This window comes from Gracilinanus agilis, chromosome 3 (genome assembly GCF_016433145.1).
Source record: "Gracilinanus agilis isolate LMUSP501 chromosome 3, AgileGrace, whole genome shotgun sequence".
Lineage (NCBI taxonomy): Eukaryota > Metazoa > Chordata > Mammalia > Didelphimorphia > Didelphidae > Gracilinanus > Gracilinanus agilis.
In genome coordinates, this window is record NC_058132.1 from 116,590,194 (window position 1) to 116,608,108 (window position 17,915).

At 35.5% G+C, this 17,915-nt stretch overlaps 1 protein-coding gene across 1 annotated transcript in view; it reads left to right on the plus strand.

Annotated features, from left to right (window-relative positions):
- The window catches only part of LRRC63 (leucine rich repeat containing 63), a 59,378-nt gene that overhangs the window by 18,203 nt on the left and 23,260 nt on the right, over nt 1-17,915 (plus strand). Inside the window, exons 4-6 of the mRNA XM_044668940.1 lie at nt 924-1,102; nt 14,162-14,260; nt 17,330-17,466. Of these exons, the coding sequence (XP_044524875.1) occupies nt 924-1,102; nt 14,162-14,260; nt 17,330-17,466 (415 nt within the window). The remainder of the gene's footprint in view (nt 1-923; nt 1,103-14,161; nt 14,261-17,329; nt 17,467-17,915) is intronic.

Consider the following 17,915-nt stretch of genomic DNA (forward strand, 5'->3'; position numbering starts at 1 on the left):
GGGGGGGGGGGTTGAAGGGGAAAGGTGGAGCATGAATCATGTAACCATGTTAAAAATGAATATTAATAAATGTTAAAAAAATATTGGTAATTTGATTCCCCCTTCTTTTTTGTTGTTAGTTTACAATTGTTTAATTTTATTAGTCTTTGCAAAAGTAAAAAAAAATAGGTCTTGGTTTTTATTGACTATTTCTATGGTATTTTTTTAACATGGTTTTTCTGATTTTCATGATATCTTTTAGGAATTAATTTGTTGATTTTCATTTTTTTTATATTGTAAGCCCAATTAATTCTCTATTTTGTCAGTATATATGTACTGAGTTAATTCTTTTGCATGGAAGTGTTTTAATTGCATGTTAAAATTTTGTTTTAGCATTTCACTGTTATCATTCTCTTTCTCATAATTATTTATTGTTCCTATGACTTGATCATTGTTCAGGAAATTATTTCTTAGTTTCCATTTAGGTTTACATCTTTTCCTTTTATCTTCTGTTTTAAATACTAGTTTTATTTTAAAATTGTCTTTAAGGAATATATTTAAATTTTCTCCCTTTTTAAATTTGTGTAGATAATAGTCTTCCTCAGGAGACTTAGCAAAGTTGAAAAAGACACTGACAGGTAAAGGGGAAGGACTTTCAAAGACAAAAGAAACTTTATACACTTTAGAAAAGGTCTGAGATTTTTGTCTCCACCCACTTCTTTGTAGAGTGAATACACTGAGTAGGGGTGAAAAAATTTGAATAGTAGACAGAGACAAAATGGGAAAAATGGATTCAAGCAATTCAATCCTAAATATTGTGACCTCATTCAGATGACCACTTGGGGTGACCACTATGTAGTACTCCCTGGTTTGTTTTTCAACTTTTATTCAATGTGATAATAGTATTAAGATCTCATATAATACCAATATGTGTTTTTTTTAAGATTTAGCTCCAGACTTTCTCTCCAAATTTGAAGAAGAATGTGATGAAGAACCACTCGCTATATATGGGGAAGGTTACTTTAGTAGAGATGCAATAGATATAAACAATCCAAAGCTAAACCTTGCTAGAATAGCTGTTTTAAGATGTCATCAATATGAAAGAAATGCACTTAATTTTAAGGTACAATATTTTTCAGTTATTATATTCCTTAGCATTATTTTTTTTCTTTAACCTTTCAAACTTAAGCCATTGTAGATGATATTCTAAGATTGCAAATGAAATTTCCTTTGGCTATACATCCGGATTTTAATGGAACAATAGAATTAAATTAAAATATCACATCACTAAATTTATCTTTCTTAATCTACACTCAGTCTTCCTACCTGGTTTAATACACAGGTAGGAATTTAAAGTTCAGGGCTGGGAATGCAGTAAGGACTTAGTAAATAATTGGCGATTTCATTTAAAGTAATTTTGATGAACTCTCCATCATCCAGTGTGTTAGGGAATAAGTTGTTCTTGCTTAGGTATCATAAATGTGTTGGAAACAAGCTATGAGACACAGCTGATAGATCTCACCCTTTCCTGATCTTCAGTTCTCAGATTAGCTTGATTTTGGATTCCTCTGCCATTGCTACCACTATTGAAGCCTCTTTTCTCCCAACTTGTTAGCAAGGGGTACAAGAACACTATTTAGGTCACACAGTGAAGATGATCTTTAGAGTTTTTACCCTTATCTGTTTTGGGGAAGAGTGGTATTTAAACTAGGTCCACAGTGCCTGTTTACATTGGTCATTTTGGTTTATCTTTTGTGAGGTTTGCAGTGTAACATGAGAGAATACAGGAATAAATAGCCTCATAAGCCTGGAGTTCATAGCAACTTACCTATGGAAGACTGTTGTTTTTGTCTCATTTTCTTCAGTGATGTAATCTGTGGTCCTGACTGTTAAACCTCTGGAAAATAACAGTTCACATTTCAGTCTTAAAAAGTAATGTTTTCACCACAAATATGTGAGGAAGACATTACAAATACCATTATTTTTCATTTTCCAGGTGAGAAAACTGAGACTTGGAAGTATCAAAACTCAGGTCTTCAGACTCTGAGTTCAATGATCTTGCCACTCTGCCATCCGTGGCATCACTAGCTCTTGTAAATGTCTGTGTTTCCCAGATGTCTGTTTAAAGGCCATAGTCAGATGCTCGGGCTGCTTCAGAGTTAGTAAATAGAGTATCTAAAAGAATACAGTTGGACCTCATTTTACATGACTCAACACAATTGAGATATATGTAAATGACAATAAAAAAATAAAGGCATAAAAGTACATAAAATAAAAGTTTTTAATTATGTGCCAAATCCACACCATCTTCCCAAACAACTAAAATCTTACAGCTGTTTCCTCAATTGTTATTCTCACTCAGAGAAACCTTAGCGTGAGGCATTTAGTTGTTTTGTGCCAAATATTAGCTCCTGCATTAGTCTTTGTTCAGAGTTCTCGCTTGTAACAAATTGTGTCTGTGTCAGAGCAATGCTTCTCCTTGCTTAATTAATGCTATTGAGTTATTAATAATGGGCCCAGAGTATGAGAGCTGCAATGCTGGTAGCTCTGAAAAGCCTAAGAAATAATATATAAAATGCTTAGGTATGTTTGTATAAGAAATTCTTATTAAATAATGTGGTTCACTATCATATGCAATTTTTCTAATGCAAAGAGTGTTGGAATATATTGGTCACATAAAATGAAGTCTTACTATATCTATATCTACATCTATATCTATATCTATGTCTATGTCTATGTCTATATCTATATCTATATCTATGTCTATTTCTATGTCTATATCTACATCTATATCTATCTACCTACCTATTTGTCTATCTATTTATCTATCTATCTGCCTATCTATCTACCTGTCTATCTGTCTATCTGTCTGTCTGTCTGTCTCTCTCTCTATCTTCTCACAAAATTTAAAAATCTGACTTTACTTGTATGAATGCCCTGGTTGAAGATCACGCTCATCACCTCTGAACTACTGCAACAACTTCCTAATTTGATTCCCATGTTCCAGTCTTTCTCTTATCTGATTTATATTCTACATGGCTGTCAAAATATAAAGCCATATATATTTAAAATTATTAATTATTATTAAAATCACCTATTAAAATAGATTAAGCCATAAACATGACTATGTAACTTTCCTGCTCAAGAATCTTTACTGATTCCCTATTACCTCTGGGAAAAATACAAATACTTTAGCTTGACTTGTGAATCCCTTCAAATCTAGCTCCATCCTACCTGTCCAGGTTTAATAAATATTATTTCCCTTTCAACATTTCATTCAAACTGGCCTACTTTTTGTTCCTCAAATTTACATTTCTCTCTCCTATCTTTGTGCTTTTGTATAGTCTATCCCTATGATTAGAATTCCCTCCTTCCAAGTCTCTTAGACTTGCTTCCTTTAATGCTCATTCACATCACTTAAGGCTCAATCTATGACAACCTTCCAGAGCTCTCCTTGTTCTTCACTTCATTTCCTCTTAAAGCCTGTACAACCTGGCCCAATTTTCCAGCCTTTCCAATCTTCTTAGAGTTTATTCTCTTCCAGCAAAACTGGCCCACTTGCTGTTTCTTAGATATGTCATCCCATCTCCCTTCTCTATCTTTTCTCTGGCCATGCCCAGAATCCTTTCTCTCTTCACATCCACCTTCTAGCTTCTCTGGCTTCCTTCAACATTCAGCTCCAATTCTGCCTTCTGTAGAAGGCTTTTCCTAGCTTCCCTACTCCTCGCCCTCACTGAGATAACTTCTTATTTATACTGTATGTCTCGTACACATAAAAGCTATTTTCATATCGTCTTTCTAATGAGAATGTGAGCTCCTTTAAGGCAAGGTCTGTGTTTTGACCTGTATTTGTATTTACAGAGCTCAGTACCTGGCACAGAGTAAGAGTAAGCACTTCATAAATGAGTGTCATCTCTTTATCTACCATATTGCCCCAGAAAGATGTAAGGCCCTTGAGAACAGGGACTGTTTTTTAAATTTTGTTTTGAGATTGAGCCTCCTTCTCTCACCCAGGCTGAAAGTGAAGTGGCCACTCATGGGTCTGATACCATGTCAAGCAAGCGGTCAATGAACCTTCATTAAGTACCAAGCACTGTGTTACACACTGGGGAGGCTCAGAAGCTTTGACCTGCTGTTTTCAGTCTGGGCCAGGTCGCCCTTCTTGAGCCACCTGGTGATTCTCTACTCCACTGGGCCTTAACATATTAGTGTTAGACATCATGAAAATAGCCAATCATCATGGCAGCTCAGAACTCCCAAGTCAAGCAATCTATCAGTTTTTGCTTCCCCAGTAGCAGAGTAATTGCAAAACTAGTTTTCCTTAATTAAAAAATTTTATGAAACAGAAATATGAGCATTTGTATGTTTCCATATCCAAAATAGAACATAAATTAGAATGGAACATAAAACCATAAATATCATCCTGCTTCCTTTTTCATATATAAATACATATAAACACACATGTGAATTGATCAGTCAAAAGGAGCCCAGTCCTTATCAGCATGGGCAGTGTTTTGGCTTAATGCAATCCCCAACATGGACTTAAATGGTGATTATTTCTAGTTAGTTTAATCACTTAGTAAGGCTAAATACCATTTTTGCATTGGCTTCTGAGCTAGAACTGAGACTATCTACAGAAAGCTCCAATGAAGAGCATAACCTGCTGTGAGGGAAGAGAGGAAAGCTAGTGTGGGTGGTCTCCTCCTTACCTACCAGGTCAACATGAAGCCATGCTTTAATCCCTTTTAGGAACAATTCTTTCCTGCTTTAGGGAGAGGGGAATTGGAGGTAGAGTGAATTAGACTTTGACCTTATAAGCACTAAAATATCGGAGCACCAGAGGTCTGTGCCAGAACTGGTGTGCAGCAAAATTCAGTGAAAACATTACCACCATTTCTGCTCTAAGCTATTCTCTAGTCTTTCTTCCATAGATTTCATTACATTTATAACCTTTTGCTCCTTTCCTTTCAGGTACTGTAGTAGCCCAGCAGAGGCAGCTATGGTTCAATGTAAAGATTAAAATTAATGGTTGGACAATGATTATATGAAATTGTGTGGTCACCAGTATTTATTATATCTTGAGTCAGAAATTTATTTACAAATATTTACAAATAGAGAGGAAACAAAGAAGATAAATGTAAGGGGGATAGAGAAGTTATCTATCCTATCAACCTAAATGTTTTGCTCTGGGTTGGTCTGCTTACTCCAGGCAGAGATTAATTAGCTCTCAACCAGGAAAGGTAGTGAGTAACCATGGGGCCTCCTCTAAGATGGAAGCTAGCCTCTCCAGAAGCTAGGAAAGGGTGTCAGCCTTTTAGTCACCCAATGAAGTAATCCAAGAGTCAGAGTCCAAGTAGAAGCCAAGCTCCAAATCCATGGGCCAAGCTATAGTCTCCAGTGAAGCTCCCTCAAAGACTATCTAAGACTATCTCCAGAAGACAATCTCTTCAGACTATCTTCTCAAAGACAATCTGACCTGAAGGAGTTTGGGGCTTTCTTTTTATGATGACTTCTTGTCCCTTACCCTCTTCACAGGGTTCAATTACAGTTTCCAAATTGTCTAGCACTGCCCAGGGGGAGGTGTCTGTAGGATCTACTTCTCACCTTCTGAAGGTTACTAAGGGTATGAATTCTCTTAAGTACCTTGCTAGCTTCTCACCTAGAACTAAGTAGGGTGTTCAATCTTTTGCTGATTCAATTCAAAAGTAGACAGGGGGGAGTTAATCCTGTCTTCAGTCTAGTGAGGTACTAAGTAGGGGTGCTTAAGTTAGTGTTAACTCAGACAGTAGAGTATTCTCTTTCACATCAGTGGCCTGGAGTCAAGAAGACCTTGGTTCAAATCTAGTCTTAGACACTTGCTAGCTGTGTGACCCTGGGTACATTACTTAACTTCTGAATGCTTGATAGAAGGATGCCACTGGATCCACTGGAGAAGGAAAGGATAAACCACTCTGGTATCTTTGCCAAGAAAATCTAATAAATACCTACGGCTCATGGGGGTCACAAAGAATCAAACAAAACTAAATGACTGAACAATAGTCATCCTTGTGGCCAATGTCTGAGACTTTGCTTTTAATTGTTGCGATGTAATTCTCTTCTTAGTTTTCCTCTTGGCTGAATTTTGACCCATGATATTTTTTTTATAATGTTTTATATCTTCTTTTGTTTATTCATATCTTTAGCTTCAGTTCTTTAATATTTAAGATTTAATGCATGAGTCAGTCTCTACCCTCTCCCGTACTCTCTGTTTGGTTATGACCTTTCTTTTATTGTTTATTTGATCTGGTGCTCATTGTAGATAAGATCCTGAGGGTTTATTTGTTTCTTCTACAATTTTCCATTTCACTTACTATATTTGAACTTTAAAAACTGGCAGTTTTATGTCCTTAGTCAGAACTCTGTGGTTCACTGTCTCTATTAGGGTAGTACTGATTGCTTTTTTGACTCCCCCTACCTCAGAACTTCATTGATCAGGATGCCACCTCTTCTATGTCTCATAGGGCTTTCTTGGTCAAGGTGATGCCATGGTCTGCCATCTTCCCTATGGTTTTCATGGTTGGGTTACTGACTCTTCTGTGTTCCCTAGGGCCCTCATAGCCAAGGGTTTTTTCTTGGGGAGTTCACTGACGGTTTGTTAATTATTTTTCTAAGATGGGGGTATTTAAGTATTCTATTTCCTTTTCTGTTAATCTAGGCAATTTATAATTTTGTAAATATTTATCTATTTCACTTAGATTTTCAGATTAATTGGCTTATAATTGAGCAAAATAATTGCTTTAGTTTCTTCTTTATTGGTGGTGAATTAACTCTTCTTTTTTGATACAAGTAATTTGGTTTTCTTTCTTTTTTTAAAATCAAATTAACCAATGACCTATTTTATCCATAAAACAACTCCTAGTATTATTTATTAGTTCAATGGTTTTTTTTTACTTTCAATTTTATTGATTTCACCTTTGATTTTCAAGATTTCCAGTTTGGGGTTTAATTGGAGATTTTTCATTTGTTCTTTTTCTAGTTTTTTAATTGTATGCCCAATTCATTGGTCTGTTTCTTCCCCTCTGTTTTATTTATGTAAGCATTTACAGATATAAATTTCCTCCTAAGTAGTGCTGTGGGTGTGCCTCATAAGTTAAGTATTTTGCCCAGGATCATATGGCTAGGAAGTGTCTGAGGCCAGATTTGAATGTAGCCCCTCCCATCTCTAAACTTGACTCTATCTATTGAACCTTGTAGCTACCCCTACTATTGAGTTTTTTTAAAGGCTTCCTTGCTAGACTCTTCAAATTTATGATGTGATTATGCTTGAAACACTGATTGATGAAATTCCAATAGATTTCTAGGCCATTAAAATTTTATAATGGTATATGAACATAAAAAACCAAGAATTTTACCTATTCTGTTCTAATAAAATATTTTTTAAAAATTAAAATGATGCCTCTCCTAATAAAGCACTCAAGTCTTGTTGATAAATTCAGAAAATTCTCTGGATTGATGGAACACATTTTTAGCTATGCTTCAAAATTTCCTTGTATATTTGTGAAAATGAATGGAATAAGTAGATTAAAGCCTTAAGGAGTACCAAGGATAATGTGTACTACTAGGAAAAGAAACTGAATGGTAACTATATCTACTGAAACGAAAGCATAGGCTAGGCATGAAGATACACATCTAGAGTACCTGCTGTTAGTGAGGCTGAGTGAGACTAGTGGATTGTTTGAGTTTTGGAATTCTAAGTTTTTTTTATTTTTTTTTTAAACCCTTACCTTCTGTCTTAGAGTCAATACTGTGTATTGATTTGCCCAGGGTCACACAGCTGGGAAGTGTCTGAGGCCAGATTTGAACCTTGGACCTCCTGTCTCTAGGCCTGGTTCTCAAGTCACTGAGCCACCCAGCTGCCCCCTGGAGTTCTAAGTTGTAAAAGGGCTAAAGCTGATTGGGTGTCCTCTTGGGTGTCACCAATATGGAGTGTGAACAGAGGTCTACTATGCTACCAAAGGAGGAATTAACTGGCCCAGGTTGGACAAATGGAGCAAAATAAAACTTCCATGCTTATCAGTTTTGAAATAAGGCCCACAAGAGACTTTCAATACTTCAGCCTGGGTAAGATAGGAAAACTCAATCTCAAAACCAAACAAAACAAATGAAAAACCTCAAAACCAAAAAGAACTGGAAGCCTTGATTTAATATATTATCTGTATTTAGAGGAATTATGTAAGGACCATCTACAACCATTAGTTGTTCTCCAGGCAACATTGAAGAATCACTTGATATATAAAAAAAGACCATGTTAAATGCTTGGTCAAAAATGTTTAAAAAAAACTTCACTGACCCAATGGTATGAGTAAAATATCTCTCCTTGTCGAATATTGTGTTGTCTGTGCTCACCATCCTAGAATTTAAAATCACCTTAGAGAAATTTGGGATGATACATGACATTTAGGGTGGTATAATAATGTGCTTCCAGATCATGTTTGTGGTTTTTCAGTTGTTTAGTCATGTCTTACTTTTCATAACTTCATGGGCCATTGCCCACCAGGTCCCTCAGTTCTCTACTATCTCCTGAAGTCTGTCCAAGTTCGTGCCATGCTTCCACAACACTATCTGTCCATCTCATCCTCTGCCATCTCTTCCTCCTTTTGCGTACAATCTTTCCCAACCAATTTCAGAGTCCTTTCCAGTAAGTCCTGTCTTCTCATTATGTGACCAGAATATTTAAACTTCAGCTTCAGTATTCAACCTTCTAATGAATAATTATGAATTTATTTCTTTAAGTATGATTTAAGACTGATTTTGTTTTCTTGCTGTCCCAGAGATTCTCAAAAGTCTTCTCCAGCAACACAATTCAAAAACTTGAGTCTATGGCACTCAACTTTCTTTATAGTTCAACTCTCATAGCCATACACTGCTATGGAAAAACCAGAACTTTGGCTAGACAAACTTCTGTCAGCAAGGTGATGTCTCTGCTTTTTAGTCTGCTAACCAGATTTGACAACTTTCCTTCCAAGCAGCAAATGTCTTTTAAAAATTAATGGTTGGGCAGCTGGGTAGCTCAGTGGAGTGAGAGTCAGGCCTAGAGACAGGAGGTCCTAGGTTCAAACCCGGCCTCAGCCACTTCCCAGCTGTGTGACCCTGGGCAAGTCACTTGACCCCCATTGCCCACCCTTGCCAATCTTCCACCTATGAGACAATGCACCGAAGTACAAGGGTTTAAAAAAAAAAAACTTTAAAAAAAAAATTAATGGTTGCAGTGATCTTTGAGCCCAAGTATATAAAATCTGACACTGCTTCCATTTCTTCTTCCTTTATTTGCCAGGAAGTCATGGGATCAGTTGCTATGGTCTAGTTGTTTTTTTTTATATTGTTTTAAATGAGCTTTTGTACCCTCCTCTTTCACTCTCATCAAGAGTCTTCTTAATTCTTCTTCACTTTCTTCCATCAGAGTAGTATCATCTGTATATCTGAGATCATTGATATTTCTCCTGGCAACTTTAATTCTGGCTTTTTATTCATTCATCCTGGCATTTTGCATGATGTACTCTGCATATAAGTTGAATAAATAAGATGACAACATAAACCCTTTTCATACTCATTTTCTAATCTTAAACCAATCAGTTCCTTGTTTGGTTCCGACTATTGCTTCTTGACTTGCATATAGGTTCCTTAGGAGACAAGTAAGATGATCTGGTACTCCCATTTCTTTGAGGACCTGCAACATTTTGTTGTGATCCACATCAAAATGTAGTCAATGAAACAGAAGTAAATGGTTTTGTTTTTTTTTCTGTAACTCTGTTGCTTTTTCCATGATCCAGTGAATGCTGGCAATTTAATTTTTAGTTCATCTGCCTCTTCACGAAACAGCCTGCTCTTATGGTAATTCTCAGTTCACATTTTGCTGAAGCCTAGCTTGCAGAATCTTAAGCTGGTGTGTGAAATAAGCATAATTGTTTGGTAATTTGAACATCTTTTGACATTGCCTTTCTTTAGGTTTAGAAAGTAAACTGATCTTTTCCAATCCAGCAGCCACTGTTGAGTTTTCCAAATTTGCTGGCATGTTAAGTACAGCACATTAACAGCATCATCTTTAGGGATTTTAAATAGCTCAGCCGGAATTCCATCACCTTCACTAGCCTTATTTTTAGTAATGTTGCCTAAGGACCACTTAACTTCATTCTCTAGGATGTCTAGCTCTATATCAATAACCACACCATCATGGTTATCAGTGGTGTTAAGATCTTTCTTATGTAGTTCTTCTGTTTTTGCCACCTCCTTTTAATGTTTTATGTTCCTGTAAAGTTCTTACCATTTTTTCCCTTTTATTGTGGCCATTTTTGCATGAAATGTTCCTTTGATATCTCAAATTTATTTGAAGAAATTGCTTATCTTATTATTTTGTTTTCTTCTGTTTCTTTGCATTGCTCATTTGAGAAGACATTCTTATCTCCTTATTATTCTCTAGAATTCTGCATTCAGTTGGATATATTTTTTGTTCCTTTTATGCTTTACCTTTCACTTTTCTTCTTTCCCTAGCTATAGTCATTTGCTATCAGATAGTCATTTTGCTTTCTTGCTTTTTTTTCTTTGAAATTTCTTTTGATGCTGGCCTTCTGTACAATATTGTGAACCTCTATCCATAATTCTTTAGGCAGCCTATCTGCCAGATTTAATCCCTTAAATCTATTTCTCATTTAAAAATTTTTTTAATTTTAAAAATCTTTTCCCATGTTTATATATTTCATTTACTTTCCCTCCCCTCTTCCCTCCTCAATCCAATAAGCACTTCCACTAGGTTATATAAATGTTATCACTTACACCTATTTCCATGTTATTCATTTTTGCAATAGAGCAATCTTTTAAAACCAAAACCCCATATCATATATCCATATACACAAACAATAAGTCATTTGTTTTTCTTCTGTGTTTCTACTCCCATGGTTCTTTCTCTTGATGTGGATTGCATTCTTTCTCATAAGTCCCTTGGGATTGTCTTATATTAGCAAAGTCCATTACATTGTATTGTTCCACAATGTTTCAGTTTCTGTGTACAGTGTTCTCTTGGTTCTGCTCATTTCACTCTGCATCAATTCCTATAGGTCTTTCTCGTTTATATAGAAATCCTCCAGTTCATCATTCCTTACAGTTAGTAGTAGTATTCCTCACCATCAGATACCACAATTTGTTCAGCCATTCTCCAATCAAGGGACACCCCCTCATTTAAAAATGTTTTTGCTACTACAAAGAGCACAGCTATGAATATTTTTATACAAACATTTTTCATTATTATCTCTTTAGGGTAAAACTGTAAGGGGAAAAAGGGGCCTGGGGTTTGAATATATTAAAGATTGGTCACCAGAGGATTGAACAATTATCAATCTCAATTAAGAATAATCTCAAGTCAAAATTAACTTTTATGGAAGTTTATTTACAATTAAGAGAGAGAGAAAGCAAGAAAGTTAGAGAGAGAGTAAGATAGGATAAGTGATCTAATACACTGAGTAAATTGCTCCGGCCCCTGGCTCAAACCAGGAAGATTTAACTAGTCCTTAATTGGAAAAGGTTAAGCCTTGAGGCCAGGGCCAGAGGCCCAAAGGCCCCAGAGGTGTATGAAGCAAAGCTTCAATCACAGAGTCTCTTTGAAAGGAAAGTTCCTTAAGAGAAGTTCAGGAATATTCAGTCTTACACTTACCATGTGGAATTCCAAAGGAAGGTATTAAGAGCAGTCTCACCAAGGTCTCAGCATCCCAGCCAGCACTCCTCCCCGAACCAGCAGAACTCCTTCAGGATCTCTTGGAAAACCAGAAGAGCCCTTGACTCACTCAACTCTCTCTTTTTAAAGGGGTCACTTATGCATCACTTCCTGTGTCTCCCTCCTAGTATGCATGTCCAATCACAACAGATGCTTCTCTTAGGACTGCCTAGGGGGCAGTCAGTTGATTCTGATTTGTTACTTATTCTAACACATGTGGGTTACAGACCTCCCCAACTTGTGAATCAGATGGTGGTGTTTACATCTTTGGTGATTAAATCTAAGCAAGGGCAGGGTAGATTTAATCTCATTATCACAAAACCTAGTAGTAGTATTGCTGGATCAAAGGGTATGCATTCTTTTAAAGTCCTTTGGGCATAATTTCAAATTGCCTTCCAGAATGGCCGATCAATTCACAACTCCACCAGCAATGCATTAATATCCTAATTCTGCCACAATCCCTCTAACATTTGTTATTTTCCTTTACTGTCATATTAGCCAATCTGCTAGGTATGAGGTGCCAGGTACCTCAGAGTTGTTTTGATTTGCATTTCTTTAATTATAAGAAATTGAGAAAACTTTTTCATGTGCTTATGGATAGTTTTGATTTTTTTTTTTGTTTTTTTGAAAACTGCCTATTCACATCCCTTGACCATGTCAATTGGGAAATATTCCTCACTTCTACTTCATATTCATAAGAGATGTTATTAAAGTCATTCCTGTATGGTCTGATGATTTTCCTGACTTTCTTGGATTTAAGCCTGAATTTTGCAACAAGAAGCTGATGATCTGAGCCATGGTCAGCTCCATCTCTTGTTTTAACTTACTACATAGAGCTTCTCCACCTTTGGCTGCAATGTACATAATTAATCTGATTTCAATACAGACCATCTGGTGATATCCATGTATAGATGTTTTGGGGTTGTTGAAAAAGAATGTTAGTTATGGCCATATAATTTATTTTGACAAAACTGTAGAAATCTCTGTCCTGCTTCATTTTGTACTATAAGACCAAACTTGTCTGTTATTCTAATTATCTTTTGACTTCCAACTTTAGCATTCCAAACCCCTATGATGAATGTGACATCTTTTTTAGGTATAATTTCTAGAAGACATTGTAGGATTTCATATAACTGATCAACTCTGACCTCTTCAGCATCAGTGATTGGAGCGCAGACTTGTATAATTGTGATGTTGAATAGCCCATCTTGGATTTCAACAGATATCATTCTGTCATTTTTTGAGATTATGCCCCAGAACTGCTTTGAAAACTCTTTTATTGGCTATTTATTCTAAGAGATTCTTGCCCACAGTAGATATATGTAATGATTACCTGAATTGAATTCACTCATTCCCAATCATTTAAGTTCACTGATACAACCAAGATGTCAATGTTAATCTTTCCACCTCTTGTTTGACCACATCCAGATGACCTTGCTTCATAGATCTTATATTCCAGGTTCCTCTGCTGTATTTTATATTTCCTTTGCAATATTTTACTTTAATATCTTTAAAGCATTGATTTTCCTTTCATTAATAGACTCATGTGCATTTTTTAGGTTTGACCCAGCTGCTTCATTAGTACTAGAGTGGTTTTTAGTTCTCCTCTGCTCTTCCCCAGTAACATGTTAGTTACCTTCTGACCTGAGAGGATCATCTTCTATTGTCATCTCTTTTATCATTTCATGACTTTCCACAGGGTTTTCTTGGCAAAGATATTGGAGTGGTTCATTATTTCTTTCTCTTGTGGATCACCTTTTGTCATAACTCTCCAGTCTGACCTCTTCATCTTGGGTAACCCTACATGGCAGAGTTAATAGTTTCATTGGGCTACATAAGCCTTTCTGTCACAACAAAGCAGGGATATTTAATAAGTGTCATAACTGTCTATTGGACTAATCCACAGACATCATGTAAAATACTAGTAAAAAGTGAATCCCAAACATATAATGATAGTAATCTTGCTCTCTTCTAATGTGTTTTTTTCACGAAATATCTATAGAATGTGATGTAAGATGCTATGTCAATTAGTTTATTACTTTAATATTGCTTTAACTGTCATTTGAATTCCAATAGATTTTAAAGATCAAATGATTTTTTATAAAACCTTTACCCTCTGTCTTAAAATCATGTATTGGTCCCAAGGTGGAAGAGTGATAAGGACTAGGCAACTATTTAAACCCAGGACACCTCATTGCCAGTTCTGGCACTCTCTGCACTAAGCCACCTAGCTGCCCCCCAGTCAAACAATTTTTTTAAAAAGCATCTAAATTAAAAGGGACTTTTATCAACTATTCAAAAATTGTGTTATATAAATAAACTGTAAGTTAAGGATTTGTGGAAGAAAAGACATAGGGGTAGATTTAAAAAGTGCAGAAAAAAGATTGACTAACATATGGTTTAATCATTGATATCTTCTTATTTGTAAATTTCTTCTAGGGTTTCTTTATTGACGAATGCCCCAAATTAAACATTTTGGCTCATTTATTGGTATATATTAACTTGTCCTTCAACAATTTTACTGAATTTCCTCGCGAGGTAAGTTTATTTCCAGTTACAAATAGTGTTATAATATATCATTTTAATATTGTGGTTAGTGTTATATTGTTAATATACAATTAGGAAAAATTGGGAAAAAACTGATTTACAGTGTCCTATATTCTTACTGTCTATATTTGCTATGGAAGACAATTCATAGTAATATAGCTTATAGCTTGGATCATATCAAATTGTTTACATGCAGACCAAAAACTATGGTGGCCCAGTGACTTAGACTCTGAAGATAGGATTACAGTTAGATTTTGTTACATATTTATTTGATTTAATGATGCCTAGAATGTAATTTATGCTATATTCAAACAATGAAATGAAATGAAAATAAATGAAGCTTTTATAAAACACATAATGATCAGAGACTAGTGATGAAAAAAGGATATTATATAACTTTAGCTAATTTACATTAATTAATATAGGATGCATCAAAATATTCCTCCTTAGGAAATAACACTGATAGCCAAATACAAGATGGATTCTTTTGAAACAATATTCCCTTAAAGTTACGTCACATTAAATGAGTAATCTAGTCAAGTAAAAGGGATGATTACATTTGCATCTTCTTTCTTTTTTGCTTGAGTTAATTCAAGGTGCTGTTAGGAATAAAAATTAATCTTAGAGACTTTGTACTAAATTTATAAGCATCAGTATAAGAACTTTTCATATCTTAAGGACACTAGCTTTCTTCCAGGCACTTTGACTCACAGCCTTGTAGTTATCCTCAGCACCTCACTTTTTCATCTTTATTCCCAGTTGCAAAGTCTTGTTGATTGTACCTACACATTTTTCATATTCATCCCCTTGCCACATGGCCATTGCCTTTATTCAAGCCCCTATTCCTTCCTACCTAAGCTACATCAATAAAATCCCAACTAGTCTTCCTGCTTCTATACTAAATTTGACAAAATCAAGATTTTATCTGGTATAAAAAACTTCTCTGCAATATGTCATCCAGAAAGCTGACTCCCTCTCCAACCCCCCCCCCAAACCCTTCCTAAAATATTTCTGATTATGTGAACAAAAATAAGGAATTTGGGAAGAAGGTCAAGATAATAAGTTCCATTTCAAAAATATTTATTTTGATATGCCAGTTGGATATCCTAGAGGAGATATACAGCAGGCAGTTATTGATATATGCCTAGAATTCACAAGAGCCATCTTGTGCAATAAGATCAGTTCCTGGAATCCCTTTGGTAGAGATAGTATTTTAACTCCTGGAAGCCACAACTACAGAGATAGAATGTTAAGAGAAAAGAGATAAAATTGTCCTAGGCAATACCCACAATAAAGGGACAGGAGATGGATAATGATCTAGCAAAGGAGACTAAGGAGTGGTCAGAGTAGAGGGAGGGGGATTCTGTACATTGTCACAAAAACCAAAGGGGGAGAAGTGTCCAGGATGAGGGAATGGCCAATAGTATCAAAAAACTACAGGAGAATGAAGGAGGAAGAGAATGATCAACTAAAAGATGATTGGTAAACATGAGAAAGGCAGTTTCATTAGAGTAGTAGGTCCAGAAGCCAGACTGGAAGGGATTGAGAAGTTAGTGGAGTAGTGAGTAGTGGCAGGGAATGTAAATGGTTCTTCAAAGGAATTTTGAGGTGAAAGGGAAGAGAAATATAGGAAAATAGATTGAGGGGATGTTATCATCAAATGAAGAATTTGAAAAGTAAGGGACAACTTGAGCACATTTCCAGGAAGCAAGGAAAGAATCAGTAAATAAGGAGAGATTAGAGATGAAAGAGAAAGAAGGAATGATTACAAGGGACAAGCTTCTGAAAGAGACCAGAAGGTATGGGATTGAGATTATAGGTAAAATGACTGATTTTGTTCAAGAAAGGTTACTTTTTCCTCATTGACAAAAAGTCTATAGAAGAGAGGGCTCAGGGCTGACCTGACAGATGTCTTCTTGAATGTAAAAGATTGCCATAAGGAAGGGGGATTAGACTTGTTCTGGTTTCTCTGAGGCTCAGAATGAGAGAACAAATAGATGGGGAAAAGAGGAGATAAATTGTTCCCTTCACTGAAATTATGCCAGTGCTATCTCTTTTTCCTCTTCTTGAAATTTTACTGATTTTTCAGGACCCAGCTCAATGATCATCTCCTTCACAAGTTTCATATAAAGCTTTAAAATTTACAAAATGCTGAATATATGTTAATTCATGTGATCTTCACAAATGTCCTCGTGAAGTAGGTGCTCTTATTTTCATTCCCTTTTTATAGATGAGGTTACGAAGGCTGGGAAAGGTTGAATAAATTGCCCAGAGTCGATAACCAATAAGTATTTGAAGCAGAATTCAGATTCAGGACTTCCTGACTCCAAGTCCAGCACTCTTATCGGCCACATTATATAGCTACCTCTTCACAAATCCCTCCAAATACCCACAAATACCCAAATGGATAGGATCTCTTCCTCTTAATTCCCCTTAGTCCTCATTTTGGATTTTTCTCTCTGCAAATCACTTTCTACCTTATAATATACTTATTTTATTTCCCATTAGTAGATTGCCAGGTTCTCAAAGTAGAGAGTAGATCTTAGTCATCATTGTATCCCCAAATGCACTTAGTAAAGTGGCTAATAAATTGCAGTTACTCCCTTAACATCTATTGACTATAGGAACCAGTGTGCCCAATTTATCTACTATTCTTTAGACCAGAGGGAACCCCAAAACTAGGGTGTCTGGCCCCATTTCACAGGCTGTAATCCTGCTAGCTGGGCACTATTGATAAGTTTTAAATTTGAAACATGATATAGTAAGTATAGTAAAAAAAAAAAAAAGCTGCATGATTTGTCCGTCAGAAACACATTAGAAAAGGATTTATTTTAAATTTCAACTGTTTTATGTTGAAAAGATTCCACGTTTTTTTTTAAATGAGCGGATTCTACGAACTATGATGATTTCCTTAAATATATTTGCATTGTACTAATGGAGATATATAATACTAAATTTATCTCATACTGATCCTACTTAATCTAGAATCATGAATTCAGCAGGAGAATAAATCATATTCACTCTTTTTAATGATGTTCTTATCCTTTTTCTGCTCCATAGGTGTTAATTGTAGAACATTTACAAGTCCTTATAATGAGAAATAATCCCATCAAAGAAATCTGTCCTGATATTAAAGAATTACATCACCTTAAAATATTCATCATTTCCTTCAATTTGCTAACTTCTCTTCCAAATGAGTAAGATGACAGCTTTAAAGTAACCACATACATGAGATTTTTGGGTTCAGTCAAGAATTCTTTTGATATGGTACCTCAAATACAGTAGTTTTTAATAAAATACTAACTGAATGAATGAACGTGTAACTGCTTTAAAAGTAGATCCTTCTTTTAATGACTCTCCTATAGACCTAGCTTAGTATAATGGAAAGAGCACTAATTTCGGAGTCAGAGATCTTGGGCCCAAATCCAGCTCTTTCAACTCATTATATACATGAGCTTAATCAAATCACTTACCATCTCTGGGCCTCAGTTTCCTCATTTGTAAAAATTGGGAAGTTGGATTAGATAACCTCTAAATTTACTCCTAGTTCTAACTCTATGTGCCTGTGATGTACTCCTCTATAATCTAATTATCTCTTCTGCTTCATAATATAATATGTAATCTATTGACTGCATATACTGCAATT